Raw genomic sequence first — 24,656 nt, 5'->3', positions numbered from 1 at the left:
ACGCCTCCTCCGTTCAAATGTTTATCCAACGAAAGCGAGAGACAGACGATAATTTTGACGGAATCAGTCGTACGGGCCGTAACTGTCGTTCTGAATACCCCGTAACATTTTCGAAGTTGCATGATTAGAAAACACATTCCGACTGTCACTTTCATGATCTGGTAAGCGACGCTTTGATTGGTCGGATGAAAGGTCGTTCTGACATGACCCGTAATGGGATGTCCTCAGATCTTTGTTTAGCGGCAGCGAGAACTTAGATCTGATTTTAATGAGATTGGCGCTCGACAGTAAGGGGCTAAAACATGGACCAGTCAGTGTACGGTATCGGTGTGGGATACCTATGTTAAACTCCGGCATTGTATCTTAGTGGGCTAACACTATAAATCCGGCATTAGTCCGGACTAGTACAAGCAGAGACACACACGCACGCACGCACGCACGCACAGGTACATGCGCGTTGGGTCCGTGAAGATCTGGGGAAGAAGAGATCTTCTGCAACCAATGCTTGCCGTAAAAGGCGACTATGCTTGTCGTAAAAGGCGACTAACGGGATCGGGTGGTCAGGCTCGCTGACTTGGTTGATGCATGTCATCGGTCCAAATTGCGTGGATCGATACTCATGATATTAATCAATGGATTGTCTGGTCCAGACTCGATTATTTACAGACCGCCGTCATATAGCTGGAGTGCGGCGTTAAACCACAAACCAACCAACTTGCACGTTGCTATATAAGTGCAAAAATCTTGAACACGATGTTAATCCCCACCACACCTCACCGGACCTCACTCGGAGCACGCTATATCTCCGTTCTTCACAGATCATGGCCAATGTCAAGATTGTATGCATGTTGTGATCTGGAATAGGGGATTTCAAACACCACAATAACTTATAACCTGAAGTTTCTTCATCATGGCCCGGAAAAAGTAAATACACGTGTTCAGTACACGCCAGTTCCAGCAGTGATAGCATTCCCTAGGCGGCCTATTCACGAAGCTATCTTAGCGCTAAGATTGGTGTAAATGTGTCGTAAAAACGTCTCAGCTAAGTCTATTCACGAAGCTATCTTAGCGCTAAGATTGGTGTAAATGTGTCGTAAAAACGTCTCAGCTAAGTCTATTCTCGAAGCTATCTTAGCCTTAAGTTATCTTAAGTTTAAGACAAAAATTAAGACAGGGTCTGACCTGTCGTAAACCTGTCTCCGGTATCCATCATGGCGTCCTACCTATTGCTCGGGCTTCTGGACAGAGGAAAGCAGTCATCCCTAACACCTTTGCGAATATGTCTCCGTATACGCATGTCCAATAATGATATTGATAACAAACGATATGAGAGTTTTATACAAGACAAGAAATCTTTATATTGACCACAGAAAAAGTTCAGGTCAACAACCACTGTTTTGATTACAGGAAGGTTTCGATTTCGTTTTCTAGTCCATGTTATTTTCTGGGAATAATTGTGTGAAACGTTTAATATTTCCTTTTTTCGCATTTTATATAATTCTTTGAAAAGCTAAAACTAAGTACTCACCGTGCATGTCTTTTTAGACATGCGACATGTCGAACATGACAATGAGAAATGGCAACATGTATATATATATATATATCAATACAAGTACATATATATATATATATATATATATATATATATATATATATATATATATATATATATATATATATATGTACTTGTATATATTTCAACAAAGGCCTTTCATTATAAAGTGAGTGAGTGAGTGAGTGAGTGAGTGGGGTTTTGCACCTCTTTTAGCAATATCCCATGCAGTAATATCGCGGCGAGGGACATCAGAAATGGGCTTCACACATTGTACCCATGTGGGGTATCGAACCCGGGCCTTCAGCGTGACGAGTGAACCCTTTAACCAATAGGCTACCCCTCTGCCCCATCTTTATTATGAACATTTGTAACTTACCGCTACAATACATGCTCTCAATGCATGCACGGTGACAGCTTAGGCTACTTCGTTTGATTTGAGAACTCAACACACATAAACTACGTAGCGTACCATTCACTCACGACATTTTTGTTTGTTTGTTGTTTAACGCCACACTCAGCATTATTCAAGCTAGTTGTGCCTGGTAAGTCGTTATATTACAGCTGTGCATACCAGGCCTATTATTACAGCTGTGCATACCAGGCCCATTATTACAGCTGTGCCTACTAAGCCCATGACTACAGCGGTGCATACCAGGCCCAGTATTACAGTTGTGCATGCCAGGCCCATTATTACAGCTGTGTATGCCAGGCCCATTATTACAGCTGTGTATGCCAGGCCCATTATTACAGTTGTGCATACCAGGCACATTATAACAGTTGTGCCTACTAAGTCCATTATTACAGCTGTGCATGCCAGGCCAATTATTACAGCTGTGCATGCCAGGCCCATTATTACAGCTGTGCATGCCAGGCCCATTATTACAGATGTGCATGCCAGGCCCATTATTAAAGTTGTGCATACCAGGCCCATTATTACAGTTGTGCATGCCACGCCCATTATTACAGCTGTACATGCCAGGCCCATTATTACAGCTGTGCATACCAGGCCAATTATTACAGCTGTGCATGCCAGGCCCATTATTACAGCTGTGCATGCCAGGCCAAATATTACCGTTGTGCATACCAGGCCTATTATTACAGTTGTGCATGCCAGGCCCATTATTACAGCTGTGCATGCAAGGCCCATTATTACAGTTGTACATACCAGGCCCATTATTACAGTTGTGCATGCCAGGCCCATTATTACAGATGTACATACTAGGCCATTATTACAGTTGTGCATGCCAGGCCCATTATTACAGTTGTGCATGCCAGGCCCATTATTACAGTTGTACATACTAGGCCATTATTACAGATGTACATACCAGGCCCATTATTACAGTTGTACATACCAGGCCCATTATTACAGTTGTGCATGCCAGGCCCATTATTACAGTTGTACATACTAGGCCATTATTACAGATGTACATACCAGGCCCATTATTACAGTTGTACATACCAGGCCCATTATTACAGTTGTGCATGCCAGGCCCATTATTACAGTTGTACATACCAGGCCATTATTACAGTTGTGCATGCCAAGCCCATTATTACAGCTGTACATACCAGGCCCATTATTACAGCTTTGCATGCCAGGCCCATTATTACAGTTGTGCATACCAGGCCTATCACAGGATTGTTTTATTGTAAATAAATAAATAAATAAATCATGTCTCCTGTTTTCGTGTTTATGAGTATACTGCATATAGGGTCGCCGTTTGCATCCTATGCCTCCGAAACCTGTATGTTCTACCTTCAGCTTCAAATATATCAGATGGCCGTGGCACGTTTTCGTTAACGATGCGGAAAAAATACACACAGCTGCTACATGCATGTAGAGGGAGCCGTCTATTGTTATGTACAATATAAATATATATAGCACCGAGCATTATGCTGCGAAGCAGGCATTGGCTACGTAATAACATGTATTAGCGTGTGTTGCGTGAACTATTAACGATGTCATGGATTACATGCAGTATAGACTTGATCAGTCTCTGTTTTAATATAATGCCTCATGACAGCATCTTTCTAATTTGGACAATGGCGCATGCAAAGTTTAGTATGCATAACATGAGCAACGGTCAACCTCTTTGACGTACAATCAGCATGGTCTCTTTCGACAAATATGGGTGAGTGAGTGAGTATGGTTTTACGCCGCTTTTAGCAATATTCCAGCTATATGACGGCGGGGGACACCACAAATGGGCTTCACACATAGTACCCATGTCGGGAATCGAACGTGACGAGCGAACGCTTTAACCACTAGGCTACCCGACCGCCCCGACAAATATGGGGTACACTGGGGCAAATACATAGAGGTTATCACGCGAGTGTGTTTAGGGATGGTAAATATCCTGCATTAGGAATAAACATTGTATTAAGCGAGCCTTTGCGAGCTAAATACATGGTGTTTATTCCTAATACAGGATATTTACCATCCCCAAACACACAAGCATGATAACCTCTTTATCATATAACGTCATTCTTTAGTTCTGTGCCTCAAAATAGCTTTCCCTCTCTCACAAACATTACCGAAACATTGCGAGTTTTCCTGGAATGCGCACATTAATATTTATTACGTCACAGGGTTAGTGATGTGTCAGTCGGAAAGTGACAGTAGCCAATATAGTTCCAACTGAAATCTGTTTCTTATACAGTGGCGGGAAGCTACTCTAACCCTAGTCTATGCGACATCACGGCCACGGTCAGACGTTGTTGACAGTCGGTCTGTCCTGTCATAACGTTAAGAAGTGTAGTCAGATGTACACACAGCGACAAAACCAAACAAGGTAACAATTTAAACATATTTCGGCCAAATCCAACTATTTTAATTTGTGGAGAAGGTTTCAAATCGCAGAGGTCTACAAGCACAGATATTGCTACTGATCCCGCTTGGCTAGGCCTCGCGCCCTCGCAAAATTGTTTCGAAATTTATACCTCCAAAGTAGCCAAAACTTATAAAATGCCTTAGCTACGTCACAGTTAGACACTGATTTTCAGTATATTAGACTGTTCTTTTGATAATGATAGCAATTATCCCTGTTGTTTATCCAGATTCCCGATGGTTAATTTTGACTCGATCTCCGAATGACGAGGACGAGACCTTGATATTTGCATCTCTATCCGCATATGACCCCAACGGATATCGTTTTTATCCGTTGGCTTTATTCTGCCGAGAAACCTGCCCATTATATGATAAATGTATTTCTCTTTGCTTTATCCCCGAGACTTGACGAACATGCATGGGGTACTGGGGTAATATTCTTCCCCATAATCCCCGAGGCGTGACGAACATGCATGGGGTACTGGGGTCATATTCCTCCCCGGGATCCCCGAGGGGTGACGGACATACATGGGGTACTGGGGTAATATTCTTCCCCAGGATCCCCGAGATGTGACGAACATGCATGGGGTACTGAGGTAATATTCTGACCCAGGATCCCCGAGACGTGACGAACATGCGTGGGCTACTGGGGTAATATTCTTCCCCAGGATCCCCGAGACGTGACGAACATGCATTGGTTACTGGGGTAATATTCTTCCCCAGGATCCCCGAGGGGTGACGAATACTTGGGGACATATTCTTTCGGGGAATACCCACGGGACTTAAGACATATTTGCAAAACCTCATTTGAATGTGTTTTTTCTGGTAGGGCACACTTACTAGATGAAAACCAATCTCATTAAAATCAGATCTAAGTTCACGCTGCCGCCAAACAAAGATCTGAGGACATCCCATTACCGGTCACGCCAGAACGAACTTTCGCGAACTTTGACCGACCACTGAAATTACTAACAAGAAGTCGACATCAGCCAATTAGAAAGCAGCTTTCTCGAACTTTGCGACACTCGTTTCAACCTTGCGACTGCCATTTCAGACTACGCTTGAAAAATATGTTGACACAGTTCTCGATTAAAATTTTGAAAACTGAACAAACGAACATTCCGCAAAGTCTAATATATGGTTGAGATTGTATGGCAGTGCTTCCCACGTACTGTGCAACGCCTCCTCCGTTCAGATGTATATCCCAAGGAAGCGAGAGACGGAATCAGTCGTACGGGTCGTAACTGTCGTTCGGAATACATCGTGTTAACGTTTTCGTGGTTGCATGATTAGAAAACACATTCCGACTGCCACGTCCATGATCTGGTAAGCGACGCTTTGATTGGTCGGATGAAAGGTCGTTCTGACGTGACCCCTAATGGGATGTCCTCAGATCTTTGTTTAGCGGTAGCGAGAACTAAGAGATCTGATTCTAATGAGATTGGATGAAAACCTGTGCACAGTGTATGTCCACCAACGAAGAATATGTGTTAATTTAATGATGATGATGATGATGATTCATGAGCTCCGCAAATCTTTAGCCCGATTTATGTAGGTTTGTTTGTTGTTTAAGCCGCACTCAGCAATACTCAAGCTATATGACGGCGGCCTATAAATGATCGTATCTGGACCAGACAATCCCGTGATTGATATTGTGATCAACGATCCGCGCCGATGGGGTACGATGACATGCAACCAACCCCCGAGGCTGACCACCCGATCCATTTGGTCGCCTCTCACGACCTGATGTGGAACACAGTGACCCATGGCCAGTCGTCTAAGGCGCCGCAATTCGCTGTGCAGAGTTTCGCCCACTGGGCACGCTGGAAACCTGTGATTATGGGTTCGAATCCCGTTTCGCCACGATAATGTTTTAAGTTTGTCAGCACCATACCTGTGTTCACTTAAATGCATGGTAAACGTCTGAGACATGCTTCATTTCAGGCTTTCCTCACACATTAAACTGACACGATGTGATGTAACTGGAATACTGCATGTTCAAAGCGGCGATAAACCCAACTCACTCACATACAACATATATCACTTACAACCGGCATTGGTTGTTTGCACCCTATATTCTAACCCGCGAAATACCCACTTTGTTCCATTGTATGTTCCCGTGCACATGGAATATGATGGCATGGTGTATCTGTGCTTTCGCGTGTACGTATTTGCAATAACATGTTGCCATGGAAAACATTGTATTATAATGTACCATTTTACCACCTTGTAATACTGAAATTGCAATAAACAAACACCCACAACATATACGCGTGCACATGCGTGTACAGCACGACAAACGTGAATAAACAGACGCGCGTTTAGTTGTTTATGCGTCAATAAACTGTTATATTATGAGGGTAACGCTATTTTTCAGGACATTATCATTTGCAGAAGCCAGAGGTCTTCCATTAACTGCCGACGAAGGAGGGCAGTTGAAAAGACCGAGGGCTTCTGCAAATGATAATGCCCTGAAAAAAAGCGTTCTGTTATTATAGCTAAAATGGATGGAATTTGTTATCAAATAAAAAGAAACAACAATATCGGTTTTCAAACATTTACTGCAATCACTTACTGACCCACTTTTACAAATATGGAAGCGTCATAGAACAAACCAGATGACGTCATTATTGAACGTGACGTCACCTATCCCTATCCTATGACGTCACCTAACAACGGGCGTGATAATGGCCCGTCGTCAAGAAATATGAGGGCATTATCAAGTTACAGTGGCCCGCTCATTTTTGATAACATGCGGGCGTTTTAATGATAAGTCTATCCATTTTAGCTATAAAATATAATATGATATTCGTAATTTGATAATTATTACCCCGGGCAATGGATCAGTGTGAACTCGATTTTAATTCACATCTCCATGGGGAGTATACAGCCAATATATATTGTCCATATATCTCCCTGGGGAGTAAACAAAATAATTTGGTATTTCGGGTTAGCCATACTTGTTTCTTCTACCGTAACACCACCCTTGTCATGCCTTACGAGCCGGGTAAACGTCAAAATCCTGCATTGAAGAAAGTTAGGGCCTACCGAGAAATGCGACCTAGGACATCGCTTTCGTCATAGAACAAACCAGATGACGTCATTATTGAACGTGACGTCACCTATCCCTATCCTATGACGTCACCTAACAACGGGCGTGATAATGGCCCGTCGTCAAGAAATATGAGGGCATTATCAAGTTACAGTGGCCCGCTCATTTTTGATAACATGCGGGCGTTTTAATGATAAGTCTATCCATTTTAGCTATAAAATATAATATGATATTCGTAATTTGATAATTATTACCCCGGGCAATGGATCAGTGTGAACTCGATTTTAATTCACATCTCCATGGGGAGTATACAGCCAATATATATTGTCCATATATCTCCCTGGGGAGTAAACAACCAATACATATTATCCATATATCTCCCTGGGGAGTATACAGCCAATATTTGTTATCCACATATCTCCCTGGGGAGTATGAAACCAATATATATTATCCATATATCTCCCTGGGGAGTATACAACCAATATATATTATCCCTTTATCTCCCTGGGGAGTATACAACCAATATATATTATTCATATTGCATGCATTCTCACCATTTGCAAGGATCGCATTTGGCCGCGCAGATGATAATAATTATAGCTACTCCCCTTTAAACATTCTTATTTTATCATTGATCAAATGATTACTTTTAAATATGCGATGAGAGATTGAATGGTCAAATTGGTTAATCTCTGGTAAGACTTAACACAAAAAACAATATTATTGAAGAAAAATAAATAGGAGCTTTACGGTAGGAGAGCGCCTGGAGTGTTGTTTGGCATACGCATAAGTGTAGGATTAAAAACAATACGCAACATTATTTTGTACTAAGTGAAATATTCATTTAGGCTTATACCTATATATAGCTCTTTTGTTTTGTTTTATTATTTACAAGGGGGGAGTTCCCCATGAAAATGAATAAACCATTTTTATAAACATGTATAGGTTATGTAGCTGTTCGTGGTATTTCAACCGATTAACCATCTGTCACGTCAGGGAGATTATGTATGTCATGTTTAATACGAGTAACTCCTGCCGTTGTAGATTACTGCATGAGCATAGGTAAGCTATACAACCGACGCAGAGGCAGCTTCACAAATTACAACTCCGCACTATGTATCTGTTCTAGATCTGTATTTGTAACCCACTTTTTGTCACAAGGTACATAATGATTGGTTTGTTTCAATCGAAAGTTCGAATCAATAGTAAAGTATTTATCAATTTAACCTACAAAACGTATATATGGTGTCTGAGCCGTATAGTGGGGTGAAGTGGCAGACGTGTTTCGTGATAAAATACACGTATATAACACGACGACTGACTCTGTAGCGATATATGTAGAATACCACATGTTAATATAGGATATATCCTAGCAATATGCGCCTGCAGTAGCATTTTCACCGCTATATTGAACATAAAAGACGTGCGGACAGTCGCGTTGTGCATTGACGCATTTCTCTGACAAAGCGTCTGACCTATCCCATAATGCAACTTTGAGCGCAGCTGCACATGCGCACTGGACGAAAGCGATGTCCTAGGTCGCATTTCTCGGTAGGCCCTAACTTTCTTCAATGCAGGATTTTGACGTTTACCCGGCTCGTAAGGCATGACAAGGGTGGTGTTACGGTAGAAGAAACAAGTATGGCTAACCCGAAATACCGGGACTGGATTCTAGAGACGATTGATCAGCTGCGGAAGAGAAAAGCTCGGCCGGACCTCGAGCGCATTTGCCACATGGTAGAACGAAAACACGGGCTGAGTTCACGAGAGACGGAAGCGCAACTAGAAAAGCTGGTTGACTCAGAAATAGTGATAAAAGTAGACTATAAAGGCAACACGAGCTATAGAAATGGGGCCAAATGGAAGAAGAGTCATTTAGGAGGGGTTGTTTTGAATTCCAGCACAGCTAGCAAAAGACTTCACGATGCGATCACTGAACTCAGTCATAGCCAACCCACTCAGAATCAGGAAACGGAACGGTTCGGGATAAGTATACGTGACATTAAAAACTGGCTGCAATCGAATTTTGACGACGAAGTGCCACTGAAAAGTCCAATTAATATTGTGCTTCAGAGGGAAATTGATGCAGGAAGGATTGAAAAATTACAGAATGGGAATTTTTCTTTACCATCATCTGGGCATAAAGTGACGAGGCCTAAAACTTTGGATGTTAAACAAATCGCCGGCACTCCGTCAAGGAGAGGACGGCCCCCGAAAAACAAGAACCTTGGCTTTAAAAAGGTCGGTTCTACTTACAATTTTTAAGGTGTTATCATGATAAATTCTTTTATTCTACTTTATGATATTTACTTCCTTTTCATGGACGGGTTAAGTTTAATTTTCTATTATTTCTTTAAATGATGTTGCGCGCCTTTAATGATTTTAGGTTTTAGTGCATTGCAGATATTGATATGGTCATACTATTTTGTAATAATGTAAACGCGTTTTTCAGCTGAATTAATATTGATATTTTATATGTTAATATAAACTTTAGCCAAAACAATTATTTTTTTTTGGTGACGGACAGACTGCGAAACGCATTTCGATGACTGGGATACGGGACACTCACTCATTCACTGATGGAATTTCAGCGCCGGCGCTCCGGTGTTGTGTTTTAACTTATCATTTCAACGACATATCGTATATTTCAACGTAGAACAGTTGTTATTCATCCGTGTTCTCTGAAAGGAAACACATCTTTGATAACAAACCGATATATATATACTGCCACAGGAAGGGCCCAGCCTTTTTACACGTGTGCGTAGCTGATTAACGTTAAATGGGTCGATCGTTTTCCTTTTCTCCGCTGAAACAATAATCGATAACTGTTTACTTGCGAATGACAGCGAGTACACGGTGCAAGCGTGAATACTCTCACGTACAGTTGTAGGTCGCGGCTGTCAATTGAAATAACGCCGAGCTAAAATACATAACCCGATTCTTATCGGGAAATTTTTTGGCGATGCGAGTTACCTCCGGACAGTCGCGCATGAACGTGGGTTATTTTCGCCGGCACAAGAATTTGTTCTATTTCCGAGTTTCTAATACAGTTCAGGCTTAAAACGTAAGTTGGTCGCCGGAAAATAGTATGATGGTATAAGTCGTTTACAGCCAGGGAAAGATAATCAGGGTAATTTCGTAGCATTACGAAATGAATGAAACAAGCAAGTGCCGGTATGCCGACCACGCCCGGATATATATACAAACATGTCCTAATTTCGCTTTTTCGTTCACTTTGGGACCACAGCGCACAACACCAAGCGATATTCAGTTCCTGAAAATCAATAACTCATTTGAATGAACTGTTCTGTTTCCAACAGAATTACCTGTTATTTTAATCTTTTATACAGATTATTTCTTTGGTACTTCCATTATTAAGGATCACTGGAACTAAAGGCTGTGGCTTTAGTCATTGGAAAAAGTATTTCCTGAAAGGAAGGGGTGTTGATAGGAAGGGGGGTTTGTAGGGGTGGGGGGAATAGGGTCAGAAAGGGGATAGGGTGAATGGAGAAGATAAATTGGAGATAATTAAATCACACACACACATATAATAAATAGAGAAAAAAATAACAGTACTTTGCATATAAAGTAGAGTATTTTTAGATATTTCCTTTATTTTAATATATATGATAAAAACAAACTTTGAGCTAAATTAAATCTGTTTATAGGCAAACACTTTCAGTTCTAACGAGCATCTTCAGGCCATATACAGAACATGATATATAATTTTTATTCAAGTGTATTATTTTACATACATACATTACTACAGATTTCACAAAGGCCTATGTTATTGCAATCTTAAAAACTTCTTCCCAAGGCGAGGCAGTTAACTAACTGTAAAAGTCCAGTTTCCACGTTGGGATGTCTTGGCTGACCAGTGGCTATTATGACCATGTCTCTTCTATGTCCCTCCTATTGACCAATGAGATTCCTCCTCTCATGTCACTTGCATTTGCCTCAAAACAAAATGGCGGCACCTAGTCAAGACGATTTGATTGATAATCAAAAGCTATATTGTGATAAAACGAATTTTCCTTTGCGAAGTGCAATAAATCACTTGAGCTCCTTAATTAAAAACAATTAAAAGATTTGGAAAATATCTGTTGGCGCCAAGTGCTTTGCAAATCCTGCAATCGACCAAAATCTGCACTGAACCGGATGTTGATATCGTTACACGTTTCTCTAGCCAAAATATTACTCCACAATTCCAGGTTAGTTTGGCAAGGGTGGAAACTTTAAGTCAGTTAACTCCCTTACCTCAAGAAGATGACCCTGCTTTTCTGGAAGGTCCAGTGTTATTCAAATAAATCTGAAGCTCTTTACAAACATGAGTATTTCTGGATTGTAAACACTATTGCGACAAGCGACAAGCAAGCACCCTGTATGAGGCATCAGTAATTCATGAAAAATATATCATCCACCTCTGAAGATCCGGGATAGAATAGGTCTTCAGCAACCCATGCCATGCTTGCCGTAAAAGGCGACTATGCTTTCGATAATAGGCAACTAACGGGATCAGGTGGTCAGGCTCGCTGACATGGTTGATGTCATCGTACCGCAATTGCATAGATCGATGCTCATGATGTCAATCTCTGGATTGTCTGGTCCAGGCTCGATTATTGACAGATCGCCGTCATATACCTGGAATATTGCTGAATGTGGCGTTAATCAACAAATAAACAAACAATATCGTCCATTATTTGTGATCTGTTGGAGAAAGATAATTATGTGTAGGCAGACACAGATATTCATATTGTGTTCTATTGAATGTTCTTTAAAAATTCAATATTTATTACTTGTTTTGGCAGAGAGAATTTTATTGACTCTTAATGCCTTGCAATCCAAATCACCTCCTATGGCTTTAGAATTAAACAGAAACATCAATTATACATGAATGTAGCTGGAGTAGTTATATGGCTGTCCCACTGACACGCTTGAACAGTACACCAAGTGATGCATCAAAGTTGTCACTCGTTTATTATTTATAATCCTGAAAAAAAGAATAGACTTTACAATGGGTATACTGAATAGGAATTTATTATCCCAAACTGGAGATATGGCTAGCTGCAATAAATTGTGATGTCATTTTTTACAGTGATGTCACATTCAAATGACATCACTAATCTCTATGCTCCAGAGGGCGGTCGGGTAGCCTAGTGGTTAAAGCGTTCGCTCGTCACGCTGAAGACCCGGGTTCGATTCCCGACATGGGTACAATGTGATAAGCCCATTTTTGGTGTCCCCTGCCGTGATATTGCTGGAATATTGCTAAAAGCGATGTAAAACAATACTCACTCACTCACTATGCCCCAGAATGTTTTGCAGTAACTTTTACATTCACGACACTGCTTATGACAGATGCAACTTTAAATGATCAGAAACATGGAATCTGACAAACAGGCTAACACGAAGTGAAATTCAGTTGCGATTTGCTGTAAAGCAAGGTTTACTTTACATTAAATCTGCACTGACTGTCAAAATACATGGAATTCAATAATAAGTGATGATGTTTTCTCCAAGACTGGCGGGGCGGTTGGGTAGCCTAGTGGTTAAAGCGTTCGCTCGTCACGCCGAAGACCCGGGTTCGATTCCCGACATGGGTATGATGTGTGAAGCCCATTTCTGGTGTCCCCCGCCGTGATATTGCTGGAATATTGCTAAAAGCGGCGTAAAACCATACTCACTCACTCCAAGACTGGCAGGTAGAAATAAATATTCACAGGTAGGAATAAATATTCACCTATCCTGATGTTACCAGCTACAGGATAGCAATGGCAGCTATTTCAGACACTGCTTTGGAAAACTGAAATGACAAACAATATAGTGTCTTCCTTTGAGCTGAATGAATTTTCTTGTACAGACACTGTGACGAAAACAACTGAAACTGCCAAGCAAATCTACAGTACTTTGGCAGGTCTGAATCTAAGGAGACTCTCTGCCTCCTTTCTTTTATATATTTAAAAGGCAGTTTGCCAAAAAAATCACATTGATATTAGCCTACAGCATGAGTTAAGTTCTATGTTAATTATTTAATGGCAACTTGATGATGGATGTAATATGATGGATCTCTGTCATATTGTCTTTATGTTGTCATTGGCAGATATACCTTAACTGGTGACATCCAACGTATATCTGGAAAGTTGAGTGAAAATAAGTCCTTTTTATTACTGGTAGTAATTAGTGGTGATTATTGAGGGCAATTTTACTATTTTAGAGGTGTTGTGATAGTTAAAACACTTTCGTGATACCATTGCAATCTCATTAGAATCAGATCTTTTCACTTAGGTACGATACCTCTCTGCGTGCGGATCTAACAAACCATCCCTAGGAGGTCACGTCAGGTGAACTTTTCTATCAGCCAATTTGTGACACGGTTTCTAAATTCTCAGTACAAGAGAGGAAAGCATTAAGACCAGCATATCTGACTTCTGTTGCAAAAATGAATTTAAATAGGCAGTTCTGAATGGAAATAATAAAGGCTGCACAAAAACATACTTATTTGGATATTTCCATTGCATGTACACCAAGAGGAAAAGGAATTGATGGAATATGTTTGTGTGTCTTGTTGGTTTCCTTTTGTTGAAGTATAAATTTCCTGATCAGTGTGTTAAAAAAATGAAGCTGAAAATTTAGAAAAGCTGTCATCTGATTGGCTCAAGAACCCACGCATCTATCATTTAGATTGGTCAGTCAACTTTCGCTCTGGGTTCCCATGATGTGGCATCCTCCAGTAGTGTGATAGCCAAGGGAAGGTTTGTCACTTCTTCAGGCAGGGAGGAGTCCTATTGGAGTAAAAATTCAGATTTAAATAACATTGGATACTATTACAATATAGGTACGACGTGGGATGTGGGATGTAACCGGTGTACCTGTATAGTGCAATACGGCTGTCAGTAATAGACTTATCGTGATACAACCCTTGTGTATCAATATTTTCCGATGCAGTCACAGAAGAATTGATACATAATAATATAAATTATATCTACTATTTTGAGGCATTTTGGACTGGATTCCTGGATTGACAAGTTGAGTCATTTGAACAGTACTAATATATATCAATAAAAGATTTTTTGTGCCCCAATACATATTGCAATATGTGTCGCAATACAGCTCTTATGACAAATAGGCGACTAACAGGATCGAAACCGGCATGTTTAGAATCAACTAGCAATGTTTCGACTGACAAATCTATTGTATCTAGCAGGAGTATCAGTGCTAAATTGTCTGTAACTGCCGAAGCTTCGTTTGCTGGCGCTAATGAGTGCAGGGACAACAAAGATAATGAAAAACGACCAAACGGGTGGACTAGGCCAGTGCAGCATGCATTTCATGAAGGTTGGCTGAAAGATTAACCAGAAACTATTGTCAAACATTCACAAAGTGTCAGGCACAGACACTGTAGAAATGTAACATTTCTCCCAAAGGAGTCTAAAAAATCTCTGCTGAGAGCTTTTGACACTCAGATGAAAAATGATTCAGAAAAAAAGTCTGATCTTTATATCAAAATAAACACTGTATACACATTATCCAAAGATGAGTTGCCTTTCACAAAGTTCAAACTGTCACTCTATAAAGATATGATAAGCATAAATGATATTAATGTATGAGTTATTTTTTACAGGTATTTTTTACAGGTGTATAAAAGAAAAACACATGACATTATGTATAAGATAAATCTGGCGACTGAAAAGACCAGGTGGCTCCGAAGTTGTTTTTTCTTAGGAGCCAAAGAGTGTGAGTGAGTTTGGTTTAACGCCGCCTTTTACATTATTACAGTTATATCATGGCGTGTCAGCTTAATGAGGGGGGAAAGCCCGAAGTAATGCAGGTCTCAGACGTTTACCACTTCGATGAAACCCACGAGCACGGGTATGGTGCTGACAAACCTAGAAACATAAATGGGGTGAACCGGGATTCGAACCCACAATCATAGGTTTCTGGTGTGCCCAAGGGATGCAACTCTGCACAGCGAATCGTGGCGCCTTAGACGACTGGGCCACCCGTGCCCCCCTTAGGAGCCAAAGAAAATTAACCAGGAGGGCTGTTGCAATAGGGAGTTCCTGCCGATACCCATCTCCAGGAGTGACTATTGCAATAGTATTGATAAGAGCCTGTACCCAGGGTGCAAGTTTATTTGAAACATTCACTGGCCTGAAGTTATGACATATAATGACAACCACATTATGGTCATAGAAGAGGACTAGTGTCAATTCAGGGAGATGGATGACCTGTCAGCTGGAATATTGCTGAGTGTGGCGTTAATCAACTAACAAACAAATACAATGTTGTTTGTGTCATTTCAGAAAGTTGGATGTATCGTATTTCAGTTGTGTACAACAATTCTCATTGTATTATTCATGTCTAGTCCAGACTTGATTATTTACAGACCACCGTCAGCTGGAATATTGCTGAGTGTGGCGTTAATCAACAAACAAACAAATACAATGTTGTTTGTTTGTTTGTTTGTTTATTTGTTGTTTAACGCCTCACTCATCAATATTCCAGCTATATTACGGTGGTCTGTAAATAATCGAGCCTGGACCAGACAAACCAGTGATCGACAACATGTGCATCGATCCACGCAATTGGGATCGATGACATGCATCAACCAAGTCAGCCTGACCACCCAATACCGTTAGTCGCCTCTTACGACGACAAGCATAGTCGCCTCTTACGGCAAACATGGGTTGCTGAAGACCTATTCTACCCCGGATCTTCACGGGCCAAATACAATGTTGATTTCCTTGCATTGTTCTATATATGTGCTTAAAACATACGCCAAGTCGGAGGTATATCATATTTCTTGAGAAGCAAGGAGGTTCCTTGGATTACAGCATGAAGGAAGTAATGAAGTTTGACTGGATACTCATAGACTATCATGTGTCTCTTCACATAAGGGGCGGTCAGGTAGCCTAGTGGCTAAAGCGTTCGCTCGTCACGCTAAAGACCCGGGTTCGATTCCCGATATGGGTACAATGTGTGAAGCCCATTTCTGGTGTCCCCCGCCGTGATATTGGTGGAATATTGCTAAAAGCGGCGTAAAACCATACTCACTCACTCACTCACTCACTCACTCACTCACTCACTCACTCTTCACATAAGATGGGTCTGGGATAAGAATGAATGGGAAAACAGTATTTTATGAACATGATTAACAGTGTTTTGTTCATGTTATTGTGTCGATCACTATTATCGATAACATAGTGCGCAAGAGATATATTTCCTATTGTCATTGATGTATTGTCATTGGGTCAAGGACAGCTGGGAGCATTCATACTTTGATCAATAGTTACATGTGTGGTAATATTATTACCACACACTAAAGAGGCAGATGGTGAGGTATTAATTCTGTATTTCACACAGTGGACATTCTTTTACTTGTTATGATCGGGGCAATGATTGACCAGTTGACTGAGGTGCTGCATTATGCTGTGCAGAGTTGAGTCCCTTTGGCATGCCAGAAACCTATGATCGTGGGTTCGAATCCCGGTTCTCCCCAATATGTTACTAGGTTTGTCAGCACCATAACTTAATCATGGATTTCACCAAAGTGGTAAACGTTTCAGACCTGCATCACTTGGGGCTTTCAAGCTGATGTGATGTGATATAACTTGAATACTGTTCAAAGTGGCGTAAAACACAATTCACTCTCTCACTCACGATTGGATAAGTATGACCTTTCCAAGGTCACACAGGAAAGGTCATGAGACTTCTGCAAGATATAATTCATAGTAAACCAGAAAACACCTAAAATAAAACACTTCAATTGCTCTATATGTTCTAAGTTATAACTTAATAAAGATTTACTTTAGACATCATACAATCAAGCAATATCCAAGGAGAACCCGTGTGGAATGCGGGTTAAATTCAACCTCCAGATGACTTAATGGATCTGCTGGTCAGACTTGGTGACCCAGTTGATGGCATGGAACATTGTTTAAAATAATCTTGAATTGTCTGCTGCAACCTTTCTTTGACATGTCATACAGCTTGAATATTGCTGGGTGTTGTCAAATAACGCACACACACAATACGATTTTGTATCGAGATATTTCATAACAAAGTTTGTGATTATTAAAATTCATTTTATTGAAGGAAGTCATCGGATTCCCAGGTTAAGAAACTAGTATTCATTATGTAAGTGTTTGTGAGGCTTCTTTTGACTTGAGACCAGTAAAGATCCGGGGGAGAATAGGTCTTCAGCAACCAATCCTTGCTGTAAAAGGCGACTATGCTTGTCGTAAAAAGTGACTAACGGGATCGGGTGGTCAGGCTCGCTGACTTGGCTGATGCATGTCATTGATCCAAAATGCGTGGATCAATGCTTATGATATCAATCACTGGATTGTCTGGTCCAGACTCGATTATTTACAGACCGCCATCATATAGCTGGAATATTGCTGAGTGGGGCGTTAAACAACAAACAAACATTTAAGTTTGTGTACAGTAGCAACCAAGGTTTGCCAAACGCTGCACAATGTTTACACAGAGGATGCATTCTCTCAATACGTGTATCTGTTAATGGTGTGCATCTCTCAGCGTGTGTCTAGTAGATCAAGATTTCCCCAGTTGAAATAAGATCGACCGTGGTGTGAAAAATAGTTACATGTACAAGAAGTGACACTGAAAGTTGCCATGTATATCACTGGATTGTCTGGTCCTGACTTAATTATTTACAGACCGCCGTCCTATAGCTGGAATATTGCTGAGTGCGGCGTTAAACAACAAACCAACCAACCAATCTTTTGACTTGACTGAAACCTCATCTACAGTTCTTCTTTTGTGTTCGTATAGCATCATAAATAAAATGCAGGCGATTCCATGGCATTTCATTGGCTAACCAGGCAATTTTGTTTGTGTTTGTGTTTCTTTTAACTGAAATATAATTAGGCCATGCCCACAAACAATGTACTGTTTCCTGATTGGCTGATAGTAGAATTGGCGGGGCTTTTGTTGCATTATTGCACTGCATGATTGTTGTCTGCAGTTTTATCGATTAAGTGAGCAGTCTGAAATTATTGTTGTTGACATTTTTATTTGTAAGAATTGACTTTTATGGAGTTTATGGAGTTATAAACGTAAACACTGATGTGCTACACAGATGTATACAGTTTGCACATTGTTTGCAACGTTTATACATCTCCCAAGTGTGCAGCAAATGTCAGTAAAAATTCCCAAATTGGAATTAAGACATTCCAAATTCATCTAATGTGAGGGCTTGGTCGGGTCGACTTGTATTTCACTAGTGTCAGGACCAATAAAGAGGATGAGTCAATTTTGATGCTTTACTGCTTAGTCTTATCAGGGAGACTATACAAAAAGAGAGTGGGCACTAATTAGCACCACATCTACAATCTTTCGTGGAACCGGTAATTAGTGTGTTCCTCGCTGACCGGTGGTCATGCTCCAGTGCGCTCATTGCCAATTCAGTGCGAGATAGTGAGAAATGGGAATATCTCTGTTCACTGGTTCTGTGGTTGCTTGAAAATACATGAAAACACAGTCGGGATAGCGCCGGGAACCAGAGAAAACAGCAGAAATTGAATCCGATAGTGTCATGTCCCTTTATCGCTGTATGTTTTCCTGCTCATGATGCCTCTGTGGATTCTAGCTACATCGAAAACAGAAGACATTTCAAGACGGATATCAATATGAACCAAGAGAATAAAATCAATATGAACAATGTAAATTGATAAAAATATCTGAATAACGTTTAGCTATCATCTTCCTGAGGCAAGGGAGTTAACTGACTGTAAAAGTCCAAATTCTGCCCTTGCCAAACTAGGCTGGAATTTCTTGGCTCGATCGTAGCACCACCAGTGGCTATTATGAGTTATGTCCCTTTTGTATGCCCCCTACTGACCAATCAGATTCCACCTCTCGTATCACTTGCATTTGTTTTAAACAAAATGGCGGTGCTCAGGAAGGACAATCTGATTGATAATCAAAATCATTTTTGTTATATGAGGTCCTATTTTGCAAAGTGCATCCAATCATGTTAGGCTTGATTAAAAACATGAAAAGATGTGGAAAATACCTGTTGACGCCGAGTTGTAAGTACTCATGCTTTGCAAATCCTGCAATCATCAGAAATCTGCACCTCACTTTACCAACCGGATGTCTATTTTGATTGGACTATGCATAGACTTGTTAGTCCAGCCAAAATATAACTCCATAATTGCAGCCTAGTTCGCAAGTTAACTCCCTTGCCTCGGGAAGATGTAATGCTATAGGCTGATGTAGCCACAGTGCTATGTAAAAAAAATGGTCCAGACAATTCCGCACACCCTACATTTTTTTATATTTTTGTAAGAATGAATAAGAGGATGTTTTGTGGGACTCTGGATATCTGTGCAGAAGGTGCTCTCCTAACATTTGCCACTAATTATAAGAGGATATTGGGAATGACTATTGAGTGCCATGTTGTCTGACTGTAGATAGGATTTGTGATCTTAATCACCGGGCGTAACCGTGCAGACAGGATCTCATTAGGGACTGTGATGTTGACATATGCCCAGTGAGCATGCTGAGTATTGGTGCCAGAGCTAACAGTTTTAATTAGAGGAAATTGGTACTGAATTCTTAATACAATGTTTTTAATTCTTTAATCATCTTGAAAATCCTCTCTTAGCTATCTGCTGGTATAATAGTATAGAAGAAACAATGGCATCGGAGAGTGAAATTCTATGTCAAAGAAAATCAGTCACAGATTATTGCTTGTGAAATTTAAACGAACTTGACAAGTGAATGAATTTTAATGGTTATATCATTATGGTTTGTCAGATTGTAAATATATAACTGTGATATAAATTATATCATTTTTATGTTCAATGTGGGGAAAAGTTTTCATGTTGGGAAATGTCCTACTCTTGTAAAAAACTATGCAATCTTTTGGATACCAGAGTTGCACGAAACAATATTTTAAAGAACAAAACAAGCTTTGAACAACCATAATATGAGCTTATGCTTCAGAAATATTCCACATTTGGAATTTAGGGAAGTGTTATAAAAAAAAAAATTTCATGAACAAAAAGCCATATGTATGATTGGTCACATTGTAAGCAACACAACTATGAGATGGATGAATTTGATGACAAATCACTGCAAATATAGAGAAAGCAGTTTCATGACAACTACTTACTATATATGTCACAAAACAGAAAATATAACTTGCCTTTTCTGTAGTGAAATAGACACTTTGTATCGCTTTTCCTGAGTTAGCATACACAATCCCCTGAGAGCGTAAGTTTGTCACCACAGATTTAAATCTTCTGATGCAACTGTACAGGCGCAGAAATTGTGCATGAGATCCAGCAGAAATCCCTGAGTGACCACTCCCTCTATATATAGACTCCCTGATTTTATGTTATTGAATGTAATGTTAATATACAAAGTTAAAAGAACTCGATGAAAATGTGATCTTAACAAAAAAAATCCAATTTGCTTGCCAAGGGCTCTTACTTTGGAATCCTAGATATATCCTTTTACATGGAGCCTTACTAATCACATTTCTATTCAGACTGCCTTTGTGTATTTATTAGTGGTGTAACGATACGGCGATACAGTATTGTATCCCGATGCACAGCCCACGATACGATGCATCAATTTGGAAAGCATGTATCGCGATACATACGATATTTTCATAACACAGTTTTACTTACTTTTAAACATGAAATACGTTTAACAGTTTCAAAGGAATGTCCAGTGAATGAAAACCAGACAATCTGAACGTGCCACCTGCCACGTGCTTTACTATAAATAGCCTCTCAGCGCAATCTGTAAACACTGATGATAGTTTCTGTTCACTTTTCCGAAATGAAATTACAAAATATATTTATAATTTTCTTTTTTTTTTGATACATTACTATGAAAGTGGTCCTAAAATGTTAATTAGTTAGTAGATCTAGAACAAAATAGTTAGATTAGTATTACGTTTACCCACAATGCACTTAATATCAAGTTAACAACAAACATGGCCGCCAATGAAGAGCAGACGAAACTGCTAGATCCACCGGCTATATATCGGGCTGCTGTGTGGAAACATTTGTGTTTTGAAGCAACGTATGACAGCAGTAATATGCAAACATTGTAGAATAGCGGTGAAGTATTCTGGCAATACCACAAACTTGATGATGCACATGCAACGGCGTCACCCGAATGTTCATCTCGCAAAATCCCAGTCTGGAAGAAGTCAGACAGCAACAAGTAAGCTGAACTTTGACAATAAGTTGAAATTTACAACTGCTAGATCTCAGGCCATAACCCGATCTATTGCCGAATTTATTGTGAAAGACCTTTGACCTTTTTCAGTTGTTGAAAACGAAGGTTTCAAGCAAATGATTTACCAGTTGGAACCCAGATACAAAATTCCGTCAAGACCCTACTTTTCTGATAAAGCTGTGCCAGAAATGTATTCTCAAGTTTAAACTTGATAAATAGTATTTAATGTTTATGTTTAAATTTTTTGCATAAAGTTATGAGTAACTTTTTCTTTCAGCCAGTTTGTATTTTCAGTAAAACATACTGTATTGCTGACAATTTGCTATAACAGTAAATAAACACCTTATTTCTTCTTCAACTGTACTTGTGACATCTTTTATAGAGCAGAAAGACATCAACTTGGCTTAGCTTGTACCAGTAAACACTGTATCGTGATATGTATCGTATCGCGACCCCTGTATCGCGATACGTATCGTATCGCGACCCTCCCGTATCGTTACACCTCTAGTATTTATGTCAATTTTGGTGTTTAGATAATTTCACATTTTAAATCATCAAAAAATAAACTGCAGAAATCTACTTGTCCGACATTCTAAAATACCACGAGGGATGGTTTGGGTATGGAATTTCCACAACCCGGTATGTAAGGCCACACTTGTATGAAGGTATGGTTTACAGGTTTACTGCCAACCAGAAGGCATGTTTGGTCAATCCAAATCTAAAACAACCAATTGGGTTGCTCTGTATTTGTGGGTTTTTTTGGCTTGAAACTTTAGGTGGTTTAGTGGAAAATATTTTATAGCTATTCTCTGTGACGTGCAGGATGTATAGGGTTTCTCAAGACAGGTGTCTTGTGACCGGAGACAACCTTATTATCCCCTCATGAAGTGGGAGGGGATATAGGACTGGGTGCTGTCCGTCCGTCCATCACGTTTCGTTTCCGATGCAAAACAAATAAATTAATTTTGCATATGTATCAAATCCATCTGAATTGGTGCCTTTTGATGTTTTTGTATTTCTAAAAGAAGTATTTGTGCATACACAGTTATGGCCCTTGATCCATGTTATTTTACTTTGTGCATAGTATGTGCAGGGGGACATGTTTTCCCAGAAACAACTTAAGCTACATGAATGAAACTTTGCAAGCTTATCTTAGATACACTTGTTATGACTAGATTCGAAAATTTGTGACATAAATTATTTTTTTCTGGAGGAAAGGCCTTTTGTGTGTATTAATTTCAAATTCAGTCAGATGTTCTCATGACGTAAAACCACCACAGGCGGTTTAAACATAGTTATAATTCCATCAGAATTTTCATGTCCGGATCAGCAAGCAAGCTTTGTGGGCATGTTTGAATGACTCACCAGATAACATGGTTATAGCTTGCTACATGCCATAGAGACCAGGAATACAATGGTATAGTCTGTGTGTTGGAAAGAAATAGTAAGAAATCAAATTATGGTAGTTTAAATCTGTCTGAAAACAAGATAAAATCATGCACAGATTGAAGAATGTTTGTGTTAGTTTCTTTAGATTTATGTGGGTTGCCTTTCAATACCGAGTTAAGATCATATCCAGTGCTTATCTCTTCTTAAAGATATATAGGACTATTTTTTGTATAGTTAACATGAACTTCCATACAATTCACTACTATATGAATGAGTGAGTGTGGTTTTAGGCCGCTTTTAGCAATATTCCAGCATTATCACAGCGGGGCACCAGAAATGGGCTTCACACATTGTATCCATGTCGGGAATCGGCGTGATGAGCGAATGCTTTAACCACTAGGCTACCCGACCGCCCCTACACTACTTTATAAACAAACAACATTCTAATGTGACCCATGGTGATACATTTTCTGATTGTCTGACATTTTGGCTCTGGTGACATGAGTGAGTATAGTTTTACACCGCTTTTATCAATATTCCAGCAATATAACGGTGGGGGTCACCAGAAATGGGCCCCACACATTGTACCCATGTGGGGAATCGAACCTGGGTCTTCGGCGAGACAAAAATTCCGGGTTAAAATAGGTCTTCAGCAACCCATGCATGCCGTAAAAGGCGACTATGCTTGTCATAAGAAGCAACTAGCGGGATCGGGTGGTCAGGCTCGCTGACTTCGTTGATACATGGCATCGATCCCAATTGCCTGGATCGATGCTCATGATGTCAATCACTGAATTGTCTGGTCCAGACTTGATTATTTTACAGACTGCCGTCATATAGCTGGAATATTGCTGAGTGCCGTGTTAAACAACAAACAAACAAAACAAACTTCGGCGAGACAAGCGCATGCTTTAACCACTAGGCTACCCCATTGCCCTCTGGTCAGGTGAATTCTCCAAACGAAACAAGAGAAGGGTTGTTCAACACATTAGTGCCACTATTACCTACACCATGTACACAAGGCTGCATCAGACCTCATCGATGTGAGGAAAACGGTTGTGGTCAGTGTGTCATGAGCCAGGGGCAAAGGGGGATGCCAGGATTAAATCCAGGTTCATTGCCAAGAATAACTCTTGAAATATGAGTTTGAACTAAAATACACAAGAATATGAAAAATATGTCATTTTGGAATTTATTTCTATATTTAGTATTATTTACTAAAAAGTGGGAATACACTGAAGAGGTTTAGGTGAAAAAATGAAAATATTTTGGATTTGCTTTATGCAATAAAAACTTATCCATCAAATTTCAAATATTTTTGCCTCACTCGTTTTTTCTTCTTTTAGACCGTTTATTGCCGATCCTTAAAAATGTATTTAAACAGGATGTTCAAAGTTGAGGAGTAAAATGCCTTCCTGCTTGCTTGATCGACCAACACAACATTTCTTCTACAGTTGTCATTGAGGAAGTAGAGCATGTAGTGTACAGCTTAATGTTGTTGTGTGCTGTTGAGTTGGGTGAACATGCGAGTCCAGAAGCCCTGTGATGCTCTGTGCCACAAGAAGAGGGTAAGCTCTCGGACTAGTATTGATGTAATTAGGCTGTTCACATAGGCT

The 24,656-nt window shown here is 40.1% G+C and overlaps 1 protein-coding gene across 2 annotated transcripts in view; it reads left to right on the top strand.

Moving 5' to 3' along the window:
- The first annotated feature begins 8,948 nt into the window (after positions 1–8,948).
- LOC124142357 (histone acetyltransferase KAT6B-like) overlaps positions 8,949–24,656 on the top strand; it is a 32,920-nt gene continuing 17,212 nt past the window's right edge. For both annotated transcript variants that reach the window (XR_006862174.2, XM_046510781.2), the window contains exon 1: positions 8,949–9,672. Coding sequence is in view for 1 of the 2 variants with exons in the window: in XM_046510781.2 (XP_046366737.1) it covers positions 9,073–9,672 (600 nt within the window). In the remaining variant the exon portion in view is untranslated. The remainder of the gene's footprint in view (positions 9,673–24,656) is intronic.

This window comes from Haliotis rufescens, unplaced genomic scaffold (genome assembly GCF_023055435.1).
Source record: "Haliotis rufescens isolate VD_foot unplaced genomic scaffold, xgHalRufe1.0.p SCAF_2, whole genome shotgun sequence".
Classification (NCBI taxonomy): Eukaryota; Metazoa; Mollusca; class Gastropoda; order Lepetellida; family Haliotidae; genus Haliotis; species Haliotis rufescens.
This window is presented reverse-complemented; position numbering and strand designations above follow the sequence as displayed.